Source organism: Cucurbita pepo, chromosome 2 (assembly GCF_057944985.1).
Source record: "Cucurbita pepo subsp. pepo isolate OVF chromosome 2, ASM5794498v1, whole genome shotgun sequence".
NCBI classification, from domain to species: Eukaryota; Viridiplantae; Streptophyta; class Magnoliopsida; order Cucurbitales; family Cucurbitaceae; genus Cucurbita; species Cucurbita pepo.
The window spans coordinates 13,354,324-13,369,430 of NC_141799.1; the positions used below are offsets into that span (position 1 = coordinate 13,354,324).

A 15,107-nucleotide genomic window follows, 5' to 3' on the forward strand; every position below is an offset into this window, starting at 1 on the left:
CACCCAATAATTTTATAAAATGAATTGTTTGAATTTATTATTATTATTATGACTAATTCAACATTTTTTCTGACATATAATAAAGATACATTATATTAAAAAAATTAATGAAGTACTTTAAATACGTGAATTAATATATAAAGTGTAATACTATTTTATTCTTATATAAAATAATAATAATAATATATATTAATACTATTTGCAACTCGTGGTCCATGCAAAAAGTTAAATTTATTAAGAGAGACCAAAGCAACCGTTGAAAGGACAAAAAAAGAAAATAAATGGAGGGCTGTTGTATGCCTTTGGAAGCTAGTTAAATTATCATTTTAGTCCTCGCATTTTATAATTTATTTGATTTCCGCCCTTTTCGGGTAAAAATTGAAAAGGTTGGACAAAATCTCGACATGACAGGTAATTGAAACCACGTGGTGACGATTAAACCCATTTGCGTAGATTAAGTAGGAAAAAATGATGTTCTTCAACTTCGACATTTTATTCAACGTTCTAGTGAATTTTCCATTTTAAAGGTAGTTTTGAACATTACAAAAGATCGAGAGTAATATTGAAAGGATTCAGTATCTATTGACCCTGATAGTCGAATATGTATTCAGTACCTGTTGACCCTGATAGTCCCCTGCATCCACAGACCACCACGATTCCTTCTAACATGTTTTGTCCAGCATATTTTATTCTCATTCATATGCATCACATGAAAATTTCTAGAAGATCACCAAACATAGAATTACTCTAAGTAAAACATACTTAACCATGGAATTCCTATGATTAAGCCACCGATAAGAAAGATGCATTTTGTTGGTATATATAATAACTTTCATTTTCTTTAAATCTTTTTTAGTCAACCTATCCTCAGAATCACCCTCATTCAAACGTGGTCACGGTTCATTTATGCAACCTTCCTTTACTCGAATGTCACAAAATCAAAACCCACAAAATGTAAGGGCGTGGGAGAGGCAAGAAAATTATATGTATATTTTTAAATAATAAGGGAAGAAATCAATTCAATTGACCAAACTATAATATATATATATATATATATATATATATATATATATATATATATATGACATAATGTATAGATATAATAATTCATAATTATATTGGTAAATATGAATTACCCTTTACGTAAAGTAAGTCAAATTATATATTCTCCATCATAATTGGTAATTATAAGTTATCATCATAGTGTTTAAATAATTTGAAGATTCCCACTTTGATGGGGCAGTATATATAATATATATATATATATATATATATATATATATATATATATATATATATGTATATATAAACATGAAGAAATTCCAACCTTTAATTATTTTAATACAAAGTAGTCAATTTTGTTTTGTCCCTTTGTGAAAAAACTCATATCTTAATCAATCATTGTGTCCTAATTCTTTAACAAGAATATTACGAGCGAGATGATGTGTTACCTAATAACTGATCAAGAATAAAGATCGATTTATTTCATAAAGCTACTCAATTCTTAATAAAATTCAACGTAAGTTATTAAATAACGTACGCATCCGTTCATAAAATAGTTTTCACAACAATATATATGCATAATCTAAGAGTTCTTGAGCCTACACGAGACTTATATGAGCTCCTTTTTAACCTAAGGTCTCATTTTAGGTTTAGATAAGTTCACTTTAGCTCATTTTAATCCCTGGGTTTACTCGAGTTTAGATAATCTAGCTATACTCTTTACTATTATATGTCATCCTTTCAAATCATAATTATTTCAACTGTATGATGCATACAAGCACCGCCAATTGAGACCACCCATTACTAGATGTTATTTTGTGACTATTTGTCAATTCGCATATGGTATAATAATCATAGGCGATCCTTGTGTCGGCTAACTATTGCGATACTATGCACATTCTTGTCAATTTAGATAAGTCCACGGTTAGATGGTAGTTTGAGACTCCCCAAACAAGCTCAACTCAATAACCTAATGACATTACGTACCATGTGCATCTAGGACCCAATGCAGGTCCTGTCAATCCAGACAATTCACTATTAAAGGTTAACTAGTGACCCTTTAATAGTCCCGACATTGTATAATCATAATGAAAGTGACATTCATGCATCGACTAGCTCCTAAAATACATATGCAAATCCTTGTCAATCGAGACAAGTATATTGGTAGATATTAGTTTGCGTCCTAAGAGTCCCTACATGATAACTATAAAAAAGACTCGTAATTATAAATCATTAGCCGAAAATAGCAAATTTCATAGTTAAATAATATATCGTGCATCCAATTTCATATTTTATCTAAACCAAATTAATTTTAAATCGAACTACCCAAATTGCAGTTAATAAATTGATCGAGTTTTTAGGTAGTCCTAACTCTGCCTAATAAATATAACATGAGGTGTTTATTATTGTTATTATTATTATTATTATTATTGAAATTATAGAAACCATTAGGTTTATAACTCAATAAGGGTGGTTTAGATTATTAAGAGTTGGTTTTACCTAAATAATAAATATATACAATAAATTTTTAATAAATGTATTATACAAAAGATTAAATATATATATATATAGATAGATAAATTTTCATTTTGGGAAAGTTATTTAAATTAAAATACATAAATATATAAACAAAGATTATTAGATATTTTTAATAATCTTTTAAATATAAAAATGAGATTATTTGGTAATAAATCACTCCGTTTCAAATTTTGTATCTCATGTGATAAATGGTAAATATATCTAAAAGATTTTAAAATTTTAATTTTGTGTATAATTTTTCATGCAATTATAGAAATTAACTAATTTAATGGATAATATAATTTTATGTTAACTAGATCTTAATGTAAAATTATATAGAAACCTATTAAATACAAAATAAAAAATTTAATTCTCCGCCACTCCTTTTAAGTTGAAAATTCATTTCTTTTAAGTTGAAAATTGAAGATAATTTTTTTTTATTATAATTATTTTTAAAATTTAGAAATTAATCAGATACAAATGAAACCTTCTTAATTATGTATAATGACCTGATTTATTAATGTTGATATTATTGAAATTAGAAGAAGCTAATTTTTGGGTTAGGTTTAAAACTTAATAAATGTGGTTTAAATTATAGAAATTTAATTCTAGAATTATTGAATTTATAATTGAACAAGAGTATAATAAATTTTTAATAAAAACTTTTAACAAAATTAAAAATTATATAAATATATTACGGTTGAATTTTGTATTTAATAGGTTTATATATTTAAAAAATTCTTACAAATTAACTAATTTATTAATTAATATTAAAATTTTACTTTTATTTATTGAAAAAAAAAAAAAAAGAAAAAATACAAAGCTATAAAAAAGGAGAAGGTGTGTAGGCATATGAATGGCGTCCACTGCGGCACCAACCCAAAGTCGCCACTCTTTGTCGGTCATCACGTCCAAAGCCCCACGCTGTTGCCTCCATCGGGCGCCAAATCAACCTCGCCTCTTCTCTCTTCCTTCAAACCCTTTCTCTTCACCTACACGCCGAACCAACCCCTCTCGATCTTCTCATGCATTCTCTTCCATCAATTTCTTCTTCCACAACCTCAGTTTTCTCATTCATGTTTCTTTCACGCTGGTCGGAGTGATCGAGATTAGGGTTTCGCTTCTGCAATCTCGTTTCTCTCTTCTCGTATGTTTTTGTTTGCTGTGTGATCAGAATGTCTTGGGCGTTGACGCCTCGGAGCTCTGCTTATCTTAGCGCTTTGTCTCTGAAGATTGAGAAGAAGCTTCAGCGGGTTTGTTTTTCTTCACTTTTTTGTTTGAATTCCTCATTTTCTTTCTTGTGTTCTGTCGCTGCGAATGAGGAAATGTGATTGGAAGTTGATTTAGATAAGCTCTACTGTACCTTTCGGATAAGAGTTCGTGTTTTTACTGTTTGATGTGAATTACGCTTTTTTTTTTCCTTCATCCCCCTTCCCCCTTCTTAATGGGAATCTAACCGGGCCTGATTCGTTGACTGATCTGCTAACTTCTGGATTAATTTATTTAGAATTAGTTCTGCAATTGCGACAGAATCCGGTTTTTTCGAGCCTGTGAATTCAAGTGGCATTTGTTCTTCTCGTTGTACTAACTTGGTAAAGAGCGGTGAAAAGGGGAATTGTTCGAAGGTTTGTTTGTTTGAGGAGAGAGTACACTATTGCAAGGGTAAAGTGTGCATTTGGCAGGGAATTGGAATTGTGTGATTGGTGGAAGGGGTGGGTAGAGAGTGCAAGGGAAGGCTGAGGTAATCTTCTCTTTGCTTATTTTTGATATTGTTTCCTTTTAATGAACTGGAACCTATCGACTACGATAACTTAGTTGATATAGGCTACTTTGATGAAGAAGAATGTAAATGAGAAGGCAGGTTTATAAGATGGCATTGATAAATTGGGAATGAAAGGAAATGTGATCTGATGAACATAGTAGATATCAAGAAATATGGGTTTGAAGAAATGGCATTGTTGGCCATGTATTGGAAAATTTACGCTTGTGTGCTTTCTCACGGAGGCACAACTCATGATGTATTTGCGTTTCGAACTCCCCAAACTCATGATAATTAGGATTAAATACGAAAGAGAACTTCTGAACTTTTTTAACATATTTTTTATTTTTATTTTTTTTTATATTACGATTTCAAACTTGAGTGTACTCTCATAATGGTGCTAGCCTCCTTTGATCCGAAAAATGCATAAAGCCTTGGGACTTAGAAGTTTTATTTATATTTGGGGTCCAATTATCAATTCCGTAGAAGTATGATGTTTCTAATTGAATGGCCAATCTGAAGTTATCTCCGTTGTTTCTGCTATGACTAACTGAATGGTGGCTTTTTTGGGTGGCAAGGTGTAATATCACAATCCATTTTTTTTTAATGGAAGAATATGGGTGACCACCAACTTCCTTAGTCGTACAGTAAACTGTACTACTAATTTAGTCCAAGCATAGTTCAAGATCAACTACTATAAGATTGGCACCACACTTTTCTTGAACTTGAGGCTTATTTATTAGAAGCATAGTTCAACATGAAGCACATAGTGGACATGAAACCTGGAGAGGTTGATTCCCTAGTGGATGATTTTGTCTATTTGAAACACTGTATATACTGTTCTCCTTTGCTCCAAAGGTGAAAGCAAAGCTTTCCTCAGGAGGTTTTCGTCCCCACTAGCTGTTTGTATGAATTTGGTAAGATACCTATTGGTTACCTCTACCTGCTAAGTCCACCATACATGAGGTTTCCTTAACAGGATTGGGCATTTTGGTTTAACAATTGTTTGGTTCCCTAGATGCCAACTTAGAATGAAACCTTGAGACAAAACATGTTTTGGGAGTGTGGCATTACTGAAGAAGGGTCTGATACTGAGGTCCACACTCGAGGGTGAAATGTTTGTACTCAATTTTTCGGGGGTGAAATGTTGGGCCTTCCTCTCATTGTATTTGTAAAAGGAAGGGTGAAAAGGGAAATTGTGCGACCTTCAAAGGAAGTATTATGCTCTAGAAGGGAGTATATGCGTTTGGCTGGACATTGGATTTATGTAATTTGTGAAGGGTGAGTAGAGAGTGTAGGGGAAGGCTGAGATAAGGATTCTCCTTGCTTATACTATATGGTGTTTTTCCTGTAGTGAATTGGAAACTATCATTATGTTTAGGATTTATTTTATTTTATTTGTTAAATGTAGGCATTAGCTTCTTCATCCCAGAGGCGAGATGTGCTGCAAGAATTGTTTGCTGATGTAGCATTAGAAGTAGATGACCGAGCCAAAGGTGAGTTGTGGTAATGCAACATCTTCTATTTGACAATAGTACATAGAACCGTATGTGGAAGAGTGTTTTGGTCCTGTAAGTTTCTCATAATTTCTAAGAGCGCCTGCTGATTTATTTTTGTAAAAGTTATGTACCTGCTATTGGCTTTTTTTAAATTAAATTATCTCATGCTTGTTGGGATAGAATGTGTATTGACTTACTTTATCCTAGTACAATCATCAGTATTTTCTTACAAAATAATATATACATAAATCTTTTCTTTCTCCTTTAATGAAATAGAGAATCACTCTATTAGAGCTGATTTATTAAAGACTTCTATCTAGTTTGTCAAAGCTTGTTCTGGTTGTATCTTCTTATATTGTTTAACAATGACATCATGTCTTGATGGTATTACGTACTGCTAGAGCACTAGACACTCATATTCTGCTTTATAAAGCAGAAATAATTCTCAGCAGGGAGGAAGATGCGATTGCACCCATGGAGAATGGAATGGATGGTCCATTATGCTTTTACGATGTTCTTGCTGATTATTATGTTCAGGTGCCAGAAAGCGGGAAACCAATCCTTGATTTGATTGTCAAACTGTGGAGCCAGTCATTTACATGTCATATTTTCACCCTCTTATTCCACAAATGGGTGGGTGAATTTGCACCATGCCTTTTCTTTACGCAGATGTGATTTTCCATTTCCGTTTCTTTTTTTTTATTTCATAGTGAAATAATTTGATATTTTCTTGGCATTTTCTTGTGGTTTTCACCTCAAATTTATTTAAGAAGTTACCCTCCATCTGGATTCCCTTGTTTCTATAACTAACTATTCTGTTTAAATGAATTCTCGTTGTATTATTATTGTCACGTAAAACTTGTTCTATCTTCAATTGGTTTTGAAATTTGTCTAAACATGTTTGCTCATGTAGCTATCTTCTTCTTTTTCTTCTATTTTATTAGAAAGATTTGGTGACTGATGCTGATCCATCTTGCAGCTATTTGAAATAGAAATTGACAATTCAGATGAAGTTCATCTCCGTAACTCAGCAGCTCTTGTTCAAGGTGCCACAAATATCTTCTGGTATGGATTTAGCAATTTGTTGCAAATACCTGTTTTATACATCATGTGATCTTGATATAGATCACAATCATGCGAAGTTTCTCGCTTTTTCATTATTCTTACTTTTGTCTTGCACGGTGGCACCAAAGCCTGTCTTACAATATATTATGCTTTGTTGGCTAAGTACAGAGTTGCTGATAAAACGTACTATTAAGTTTTTTAGCAAGCGTTCTTAATCGTTCATGGTATTTCAATGTTAGATTAAAAGAAGCATGGATGCAAGACATTTACACTTCTCTGTTGATATATATATATCTTGTAGGATATATGGTTCTGATACGTACCAATGGTTGATTCTCATGTTGCAAATTTATTTTAGTTTATATTTCACTTGAAAGATAATGTAAAAGAAGTTGAAAAATTAGTTGCCTACACTATACAGTTTTATCAAAACATTTGACACATTAAAACAGATTAAGATGACAAAAAATTAGTTGCTATCTCTTATGAGACAATATACCGTGTTTCAAAATATTTGAAGAAATTGAGACCAACTTATCTTTTTCCTAAATGATTTAATATCTTGACATGAAATTTAAAAAGTACCTATGCATTTATATTTATTACATGTTCGTAGAAACAAGTTTGATACTTTTCACTCTTAATTTTTATTATTTTTTATACTTCCATTTTATGTCCATCAATTTCTAGAAGTAGATAGATAAAAGTTCATACACTTGGTGTCCAATAATTATTTGAGATATATTCAGGAGTGTCCATATTTGTCTATAATGTTTTGACATGTGTTCAACAAATATGGGGCTCGTACAAATGCACTAGAGTATCCAATGTATGTCAATTGTGCTTAACGTTAGAATGTCAGTGTGTTCAATACATGTTGGACACACATTTTATCTTGACTCGACTGCCCGTTGTTTTTGCTAATTTACATTGGCATGGCATTTCTTTAGCTTCCAATTTTCCTTTTGAACATAAAGAGTTGTTTCTATTCATGTATGAGTACTAATCATGCACAAATGAGATCCATTTCCAGTTCAGACACTTTAACCCATGAACAACTGCACCCGTTATGTTAGGGTCTCTCTCGCATTGATGGAGAGGGCATTCGCTTCATTGTGATTAATGACTGTTAGGAGCATCTGATCATGAGTTATCCCATTGAGGAATTGAAACTTCCAAACTGGAATTAGCATCATATACATGAGTATTTCATTCCATACAGCTGCTGACTTCATCTTTTATGTTCCTCATTTTAAACATGCAATGAAAACGATATTTTGGTATCATCGTAATGACCTTTGTATGCTGATTCAGGCTTGATATTCAGGCCAACACTTGTCGATTTAAATCTCTCTTTCATGTAAGAGTTTGGTCTAGAATTTTTTTTTTTTTTTTTTTTTTTCTTTGCCCTTCTTTTGATGCCCTGTGTTCAGTAATTTGTGCTAACCCCCCTTCATATCAATGTTCAGTACCTTCTTGAAGAAGTTGCATTTCAACCTGTCAGATTGAACAAAATTCCCATACAGGTTAGAGTTTAAAGTTTATACTTAATTTTGCATGATAAAAGTTATTTATTATAATCTAAAACGTTTTACAACAATTCAGGTAGTGCCATTAATGCGACTGTTTTCAAGAGAATTATTTTGTTTTTGTTGAATATTGTTTTGTTATTGACTCCTTTCTTTCTTCTCCTCGCCCCCTCTTTTTCTCGTTTTTCTTTTTTCTCCAAGGCAGGTTCAAAGAGATCTTTTTCTTTTACTTTCACGGTTCTTAATTTTATATGATTCAGGTGAGCTTATAAATGCCATTTGGAAAAACAATTCCAATTTTTAAGGTGACTTTTTACCCACTAAGATTTTGTTACTTGGGTGCCCATCTGTATATAATAATCCGTTGTGCTTCAGATGATAAGCTCGAGAGGTTTTTAAAGCAATTTCCCCCTTTCCCGAATGCCATACTAGTTGGTGGTCCAGCTGACTTGTTTGTGATTGAACTTACTGATCAGGTATTGACATGTATTGTCGCACCAAAATTCTATTGTCAAGTCTTTTTGTCTAAACAAATATTTAGATGAACATGTATTTAAGTTTCTTTAGTACTTTTGTATCATGAAATAGCTTGTTTTGCTACTATTATGATTATATACATATGCATTGGTCAGATTCAAAAGTTGAAGGTGGAACCAGTACTGCTGCATTATCTTTCACACCTGACTGTTCTCCAAGGTAATTGGCTAACATCATTCCTGGTCAACATTTCTTATCGTAATTGTTCTAATCAACGTCATTAATTTATATAGGCTTGGAACTCAGAATGACCACAAGTACAAGGCTAAAAACTTGTTTGTATAGCTTCACCTCTCCCGGTGGCCCCATGTATCCTACCAGAGCTGTTCGACATGCTGCATGGGACGCTCTGGATTTTCTCTTCCCGGTAAGTTTGAATGGCCCAAAACTCATTGCACAATTAACAACTTCTAAGCATGCTCTTTTATAGTTTTAACCTTGATAACTTCAATGTTTCTCCAACCCTTCATCTGACGCCTGGTGTTATATGAATCATGAAATATTAACCAAAAAAGAATGTCGGTTAAACTATTCTCCATCCCGGTAACTAGACATGGAAACCGTAAAAATACTCGAGATTAGAACACCTCCTTATTTTAGAAGTACTTTGTAATCACACTTCAGCATTATTATGCTGAGAAAATCGAAAAAAATTTGATGAAGGATTTTTGGTACAGGTGGGACGATATCCTAGGCATCTAATAAGCCTATTTTTCAGATTGTTGTATCCATGGTACTGGCCTTCATCTTGTTGGAACTTCGTAATATCATGTATAAGGGCAGTATTTTTCTCCTTGTTTCGGCTGGTGTTTTCTAGATTTGAGAATCCAAAACAGCACAAGTCTTACTAGGCACAGAAACCAAGTTTGTATATGTACACAAAGACATGTTTTCCCCTCGGGTCATGCTGCCCCCAACGGCCCCCACTTTCTGTTGGGGGCTGTGTATTGATATCTTTTACTCCTTCAAAACCATCGTGATGTCTTTCATTCCAGCTTCATTGATGTGTCAACTACAGCTAAACAGAAGTAAAAGCACATTACTTTGATTCAATGGAACACTACCCCTTTGTTTTGGGTGAAATATTGTAGGGGCTCCGAACCTTGGTGGTGTTGAGATTTACTAGAATAGTTGGCTTTGGGGACTGCTACTGGTTAAATAAATATCTTATTTTCAAGTAAGAATGAATATGAAAACATATATGTTTGATCTAGTTAAAATTCTGTACTGTTGATCTGTGATTAGTTGTAAAACGTATTGAAAATATGAAGATGTGATCGGCACCAAGCAGCATTTAATGATTGTGGAATTATTGATTTATGAGACGAAATTGGGACAGTTGAGACAAAAATTTCCAAATTTAAGGTAATAATGTGAAATTTCAATAATTGTTATTGAATAACATACAACTATGATTTTACAGGTTAACAATTTTTTAAATGAAAATTACACAAATTGATATTAATTTTGAATAAAATGAGGAATTTCATCCTATTATATTAATAATTAATTTACTATTTGCATTTTACATTGGCAATAACAAATTTTAAGAAAAAAGTATACCTATGCAATTCTAGACATTCTATGCCTGTAATTTAAAGCTTTATAGCCGTGATGTGAGGCTCGAATACCAAAATTATTGAGCTCCAAAGTATCAAGGACGTTGATAAGATCCTTCCGTTTAGCAGTACCTTAGAATGGCATAGCCTTAAAGTTAAGTGCGATGGACGTTGATAAGATCCTTCCGTTGACCTTAGAATGACATAGCTTAAAGTTAAGGGCGATTCTTTCACTGTCTAGTCTAATTCTTCTTTCGTTTCGTTTCTTTCACTGTCTAGTCTAATTCTTCTTTCGTTTCGTTTTTCCTTTCAACACTTGAAGGTGCTGGAGAAAAATCAGCTTAGATTAAAACAAGAGCTAATAGGTGAAGGAAAGAGAAAGAACCAAACAAACACCTATTTACATCCGAAAGGTTAAATTGCTGTAGACTGAAATCAGTCCAATGCAGGATTACGATCATATTATCTAGGCAGAAATAAGTTTTGTGAAACATCGCAAAGATCCATTTTGTCATTTATATGAATAAATTATTCCCTCAAATCTTTGTATGAATTGAAACTAAAAAAAAAAAATAATAATAATAATAAAATAAAATAAAAATCAAAGAAATTATTTATAACAAGACTCATTGGATACCAAATGAATATCTTCATTTAGCTAGCTATGTCAAACACTTGATACTTGTATAAAAGGACTGCTAACCAGTCGCTCAGCAGGCATAAATATCAGAATTCTAGCTACCTAAAGAATCTGTAAGCGGTACAAAAATCCACTTCTAATCATTTTAAAGGTAAAAAGAAGGAACACATCCCTTGGGACCCACCTCCTACGAACCCCAAACACACATTCCTCAACCTTCAAAAAGATTTGGTAACCTAGAGAGAGGGTGAAGAAGATGAGCTTTGTTTGAAGATGTTACAAGCTCCATGATTCTCACATGACCCACTTTCCTACAAAGCTCTATCATTCCGCATAAAAACTTCGGCAATCAATGGCTTCCAAGACTTTCATTTCTCCATGTGTAAAGGAAGCTTCCAACTCATCCACACATGAAAAGATTTGCAATATGAGGAAAGATGTAAAGCTCAAATGTCATTGCAAAAGGTTTGAGATAAATTCATTGCCTACCCCCTACTATGCTTTTGACTCAGTGAATCAACTCTAGATTAACTTTCAATTGAATCAAATTCAACTCTAAACTTAGATAAGTACTCTAAATCAGTCTTAATTTCTTCATCAAATGTGAACAAACTAAATTTGAACTTCAAAAAAGTTCAAACAAAAGTGAAAATCTACAAACTGAATAATAACAATAATGTAGAAGCAAAATCACTAAAACATATCTCAGCATCAATGTTGGTCACACTACTCTGACCAACTTCACCTGAGTTTTCAAATATTTTAAAATTAAAATTGACATGAACAGAAAAGAAACTCAAAATTCTAGTATGCCGAAATTATAGAAGGATATATGCCTTGCTTTCTAATCATAGAATGCAAATGTCTGTAGTGCTCTCATACAAAATATGCACAAAAGAGGGTACAACCACAGAAAAGTAAAAGCCATAAACAATGCTGAAACAGAAGTAAAAGCTTCAATGATTTCTACATGCATACCAATTCTAATTCTATGGTTCAGGGGCCGCGAAAGTCATTGCCAACTCCAGAACACTTACTTGGTAATCATGTCCACACACTCTATCCCTCCATGCCAATAAGTAGAAGATCTTAACACATTACTTTTAATTCATAAAACCAATCACTGCAAAGCAATAAAGCAGAAATTCTGCAGTCAGAGCCTAAAAAGTATTATATAAAAGAGTACATTGTACCAGAAGTTCTACCATTCTAACAAGGAAATATTATGATTTAGAAACGGTGTACCAGAAGTTTGGCCTCTTGACACCAGAAGATGTGGTTGGTTTTGTGAGGACCAATACTTCCCATGTCATGCACCCAAATCTTCCATGTGGACAAGGAGTGTGAACGACTTTCCCAGTCCCAGTTCAACTTTCATAGAAAATAAATGAGATTGGAGCAAATCAAAATAGATAACATGAGATTACATTCAAGCATTAGTTAACACCTCTTTATAGTATACTGCAACAAACAACAATTCAAGCTCAAACTCCACATCATAGCAAGGTCTAGCGGTTCTCTCAAGGTCAAGGCTTCTTGATATGACTCGCAAAACAGAAAACGATGTCCTCATCACATTTATCACCAAGCACCTAACGAAGTTATGGATATCAAGCCCCAGAAAATGACACCAAATGATTTAATTGATCTGCATTGCTTCTTCATGGTACTTCTCCAAATCAGCATCTAGATCTTCAGCCGATAATTTGTCACCACCACCTCTGCCATTGCCACGTCCACGCCCTCCTCTTCCAGGACCACGACCTCGTCCACCACCCCGGTTTCGGCCCAGTGCACGTCCACTGCTAAAACCAAACAAAAATTTAATGAAATGCATTTTGATTAAGAGAACCAATAATAGCTATCAAATCAGATGAAAAAAGTTTGATGTAACATTGCATTTATAGAGATTTAAAACATAATTACTAGCTTCATACTTTAGCAACACCTAAAACATAGAAGGGACAGAATAATCCACGAAATTGAAATCTACACTAGCAAGGACAGAGAAATCCATGAAATTGAAATCTACAGTAGCAAATGTGTGATCATGCACACAACAAGGTTACCATAACTATTCAAGAGGCAGGCTTCATTAACATTTTTCTTTTTTGCTTATATAATACACCACCATCATGGGAAAACTTAAATATCAAAACTTCTGGATTCATACGATCAAAACACAAGACGGTAATTATTCGCAAAGGATGTATAAATTGATCCCTAAAAAGGAAAAAATAAAACTTTAAAAAATGTATCCAACAATAGTCTACTATTCGAAACATACCCCACATAAAAATGACATCCAAAAATCATCATAATTACACAAATAACCACCATTTCAACACCAAATTAAGTAAGTTCAGATGATTTTTAATAAAATTAGCCCAGTTGGTGAATAAGATGGTCAGATTTAAGAAACCCACAATAATTAAAAAGAATAATGGTATAAATATTAGGAGGCAGATAATTGCATGCAGTATAATTCCAATTTGAGAAATAGAAGTGTTGGATGCAAATGCACCTATTAACATGGTGAATACCATGAATACAATTTAAGTTGTTATCACAAACAAAATTAACAATATCATGATTACAACTTAATTCTCCATCTAGCTTTATTTTTCCTCCATATCACCTCATTTGTCCACACATGTTCAATAAAAAATGTTGAGATTGTATATTTGCATGTTTGACCTTTTCAAAGCTCCTAGTGAACATGTTGCAAATCAATGAAATATATTTAAACTATGGACTAAATCAGAACAACAAGAAAAAGTTAAAAATCCATAATAAAACCTAATATAACTCTAAAAACAGGTACTTGAAACATTGCCTGGCAAAGGTATTGTAAAGAAAAAAGTTACATCCACTCCGGACCACATACCATTAGCTGCAGTAATACATGACTGCGCTCGTAAAAGCAGATCGAAAATTAGAAATAAGAACAAATGAATTGAAAAAAATATATATATACCCTCTAAGAAATCCACTTGAGTTCCCAAAATTGGGATTTGAAGGAGCAGGTAGAACAGGCGTCACGATGTTTGCTCCCACAATCTCCAACTTCATGGGCTTCCCGTCTAGCTGAACATTGTTGTATCTCTTTATAGCAGCTAGAGCATCTGCTTGTCGCGAAAAAACTACTTCTGCTGTTCCCTACGAGGAATAAAAATTACAACGTGAAAATATGGTTAATAAACAAAAGAGCCCTTGTGTAGGACACACTTTAAACATACCTTTGATCTCCCACTTTTATCATAATTTATAGAATACCGTTTAAGATCGCCAACTTCAGAAAAAAGTTCCTGCATATATAAATGTAACCAAGTCTTAGTGACACCAAAAAAAAAAAAAAAGAGAACACTCTTATGTTCCAATCCACAAATCCAAAATTGAAATACCTTGATATCCTCGTTGGAAACACCATAATCCAAATTCGAAACATAAAGCTTCGTGCCAGTTTCAATAGTAGAGGCCCGTGCAGGGTGTGAAGGATACGCCACACCATGATCTACAAACAAGTCGTGTGACCAAGGCGTCTCAGGCGCCTAAACCCCCACGAGAAACACTTGTATTAGTAGTAGTGGCAGCAGTAGTAGTAGTAGTAGTAATAGAGTAAGAGAGTGGTGTTGGTAAAGTAAGATTGAGCGAAAGCGGGATGTTTAAAACTCAAATTCCTTCACCTTGGCTCTAGAATAGGGCGCTGCTCTATTAAGACCGCGATTGTTAAAGCGGCGAGAGGGAGCTGGTCCAGAAGAAGCACCGCCGCGGCCCCTGAAGTTTGAGGATCCGGATTTCTTGTTGTTCTTGATGATATCATCTAAGCTGGTGTCAAGAGGGTCGACCATGGTGATGGCGGAGGAGTGGTGGTCGTGGCTCAGGGAAACAGAGAGGAAAGAGAATTCTAGGGTTTCTCAATCGAACGCTGTGATGTGATGAAAAGCGCGAGAGAGAAGCCAATTACCAAAATTCGATGTCCGCTAATAACATAATAAT

General features: G+C 33.5%; 2 protein-coding genes across 5 annotated transcripts; one reads left to right on the plus strand and one right to left on the minus strand.

Moving 5' to 3' along the window:
• Positions 1-3,360: 3,360 nt before the first annotated feature.
• LOC111787353 (uncharacterized) lies at positions 3,361-10,210 on the plus strand. Of its 2 annotated transcripts, none has more exons than XM_087121225.1 (11): positions 3,361-3,773; positions 5,691-5,775; positions 6,215-6,411; positions 6,758-6,843; positions 8,158-8,203; positions 8,313-8,369; positions 8,578-8,632; positions 8,748-8,848; positions 9,005-9,068; positions 9,143-9,276; positions 9,587-10,210. In XM_087121225.1, exons 1-11 carry the CDS (start codon positions 3,696-3,698, stop codon positions 9,758-9,760), a joined length of 1,077 nt encoding a protein of 358 aa, XP_086977351.1. In that variant the 5' UTR covers positions 3,361-3,695; the 3' UTR covers positions 9,761-10,210. The 2 variants fall into 2 exon arrangements, with proteins under 2 accessions (XP_086977351.1, XP_086977352.1); XM_087121226.1 differs by lacking the exon at positions 3,361-3,773 and adding an exon at positions 4,028-4,261.
• An 887-nt stretch (positions 10,211-11,097) lies between these two features.
• LOC111785396 (THO complex subunit 4A) lies at positions 11,098-15,078 on the minus strand. Of its 3 annotated transcripts, XR_015419813.1 has the most exons (7): positions 14,795-15,078; positions 14,513-14,659; positions 14,348-14,416; positions 14,086-14,267; positions 12,556-12,913; positions 12,354-12,479; positions 11,098-12,231 (listed from the first exon to the last, which is right to left on the minus strand). XR_015419813.1 is itself a non-coding variant. In XM_087121227.1 (5 exons), exons 1-5 carry the CDS (start codon positions 14,957-14,959, stop codon positions 12,748-12,750), a joined length of 729 nt encoding a protein of 242 aa, XP_086977353.1. In that variant the 5' UTR covers positions 14,960-15,078; the 3' UTR covers positions 12,518-12,747. The 3 variants fall into 3 exon arrangements, 2 of the variants coding, with proteins under 2 accessions (XP_086977353.1, XP_086977354.1); XM_087121227.1 differs by lacking the exons at positions 11,098-12,231; positions 12,354-12,479 and having other exon boundaries at positions 12,518-12,913; XM_087121228.1 differs by lacking the exons at positions 11,098-12,231; positions 12,354-12,479 and having other exon boundaries at positions 12,518-12,910; positions 14,795-15,077.
• Positions 15,079-15,107: the final 29 nt, after the last annotated feature.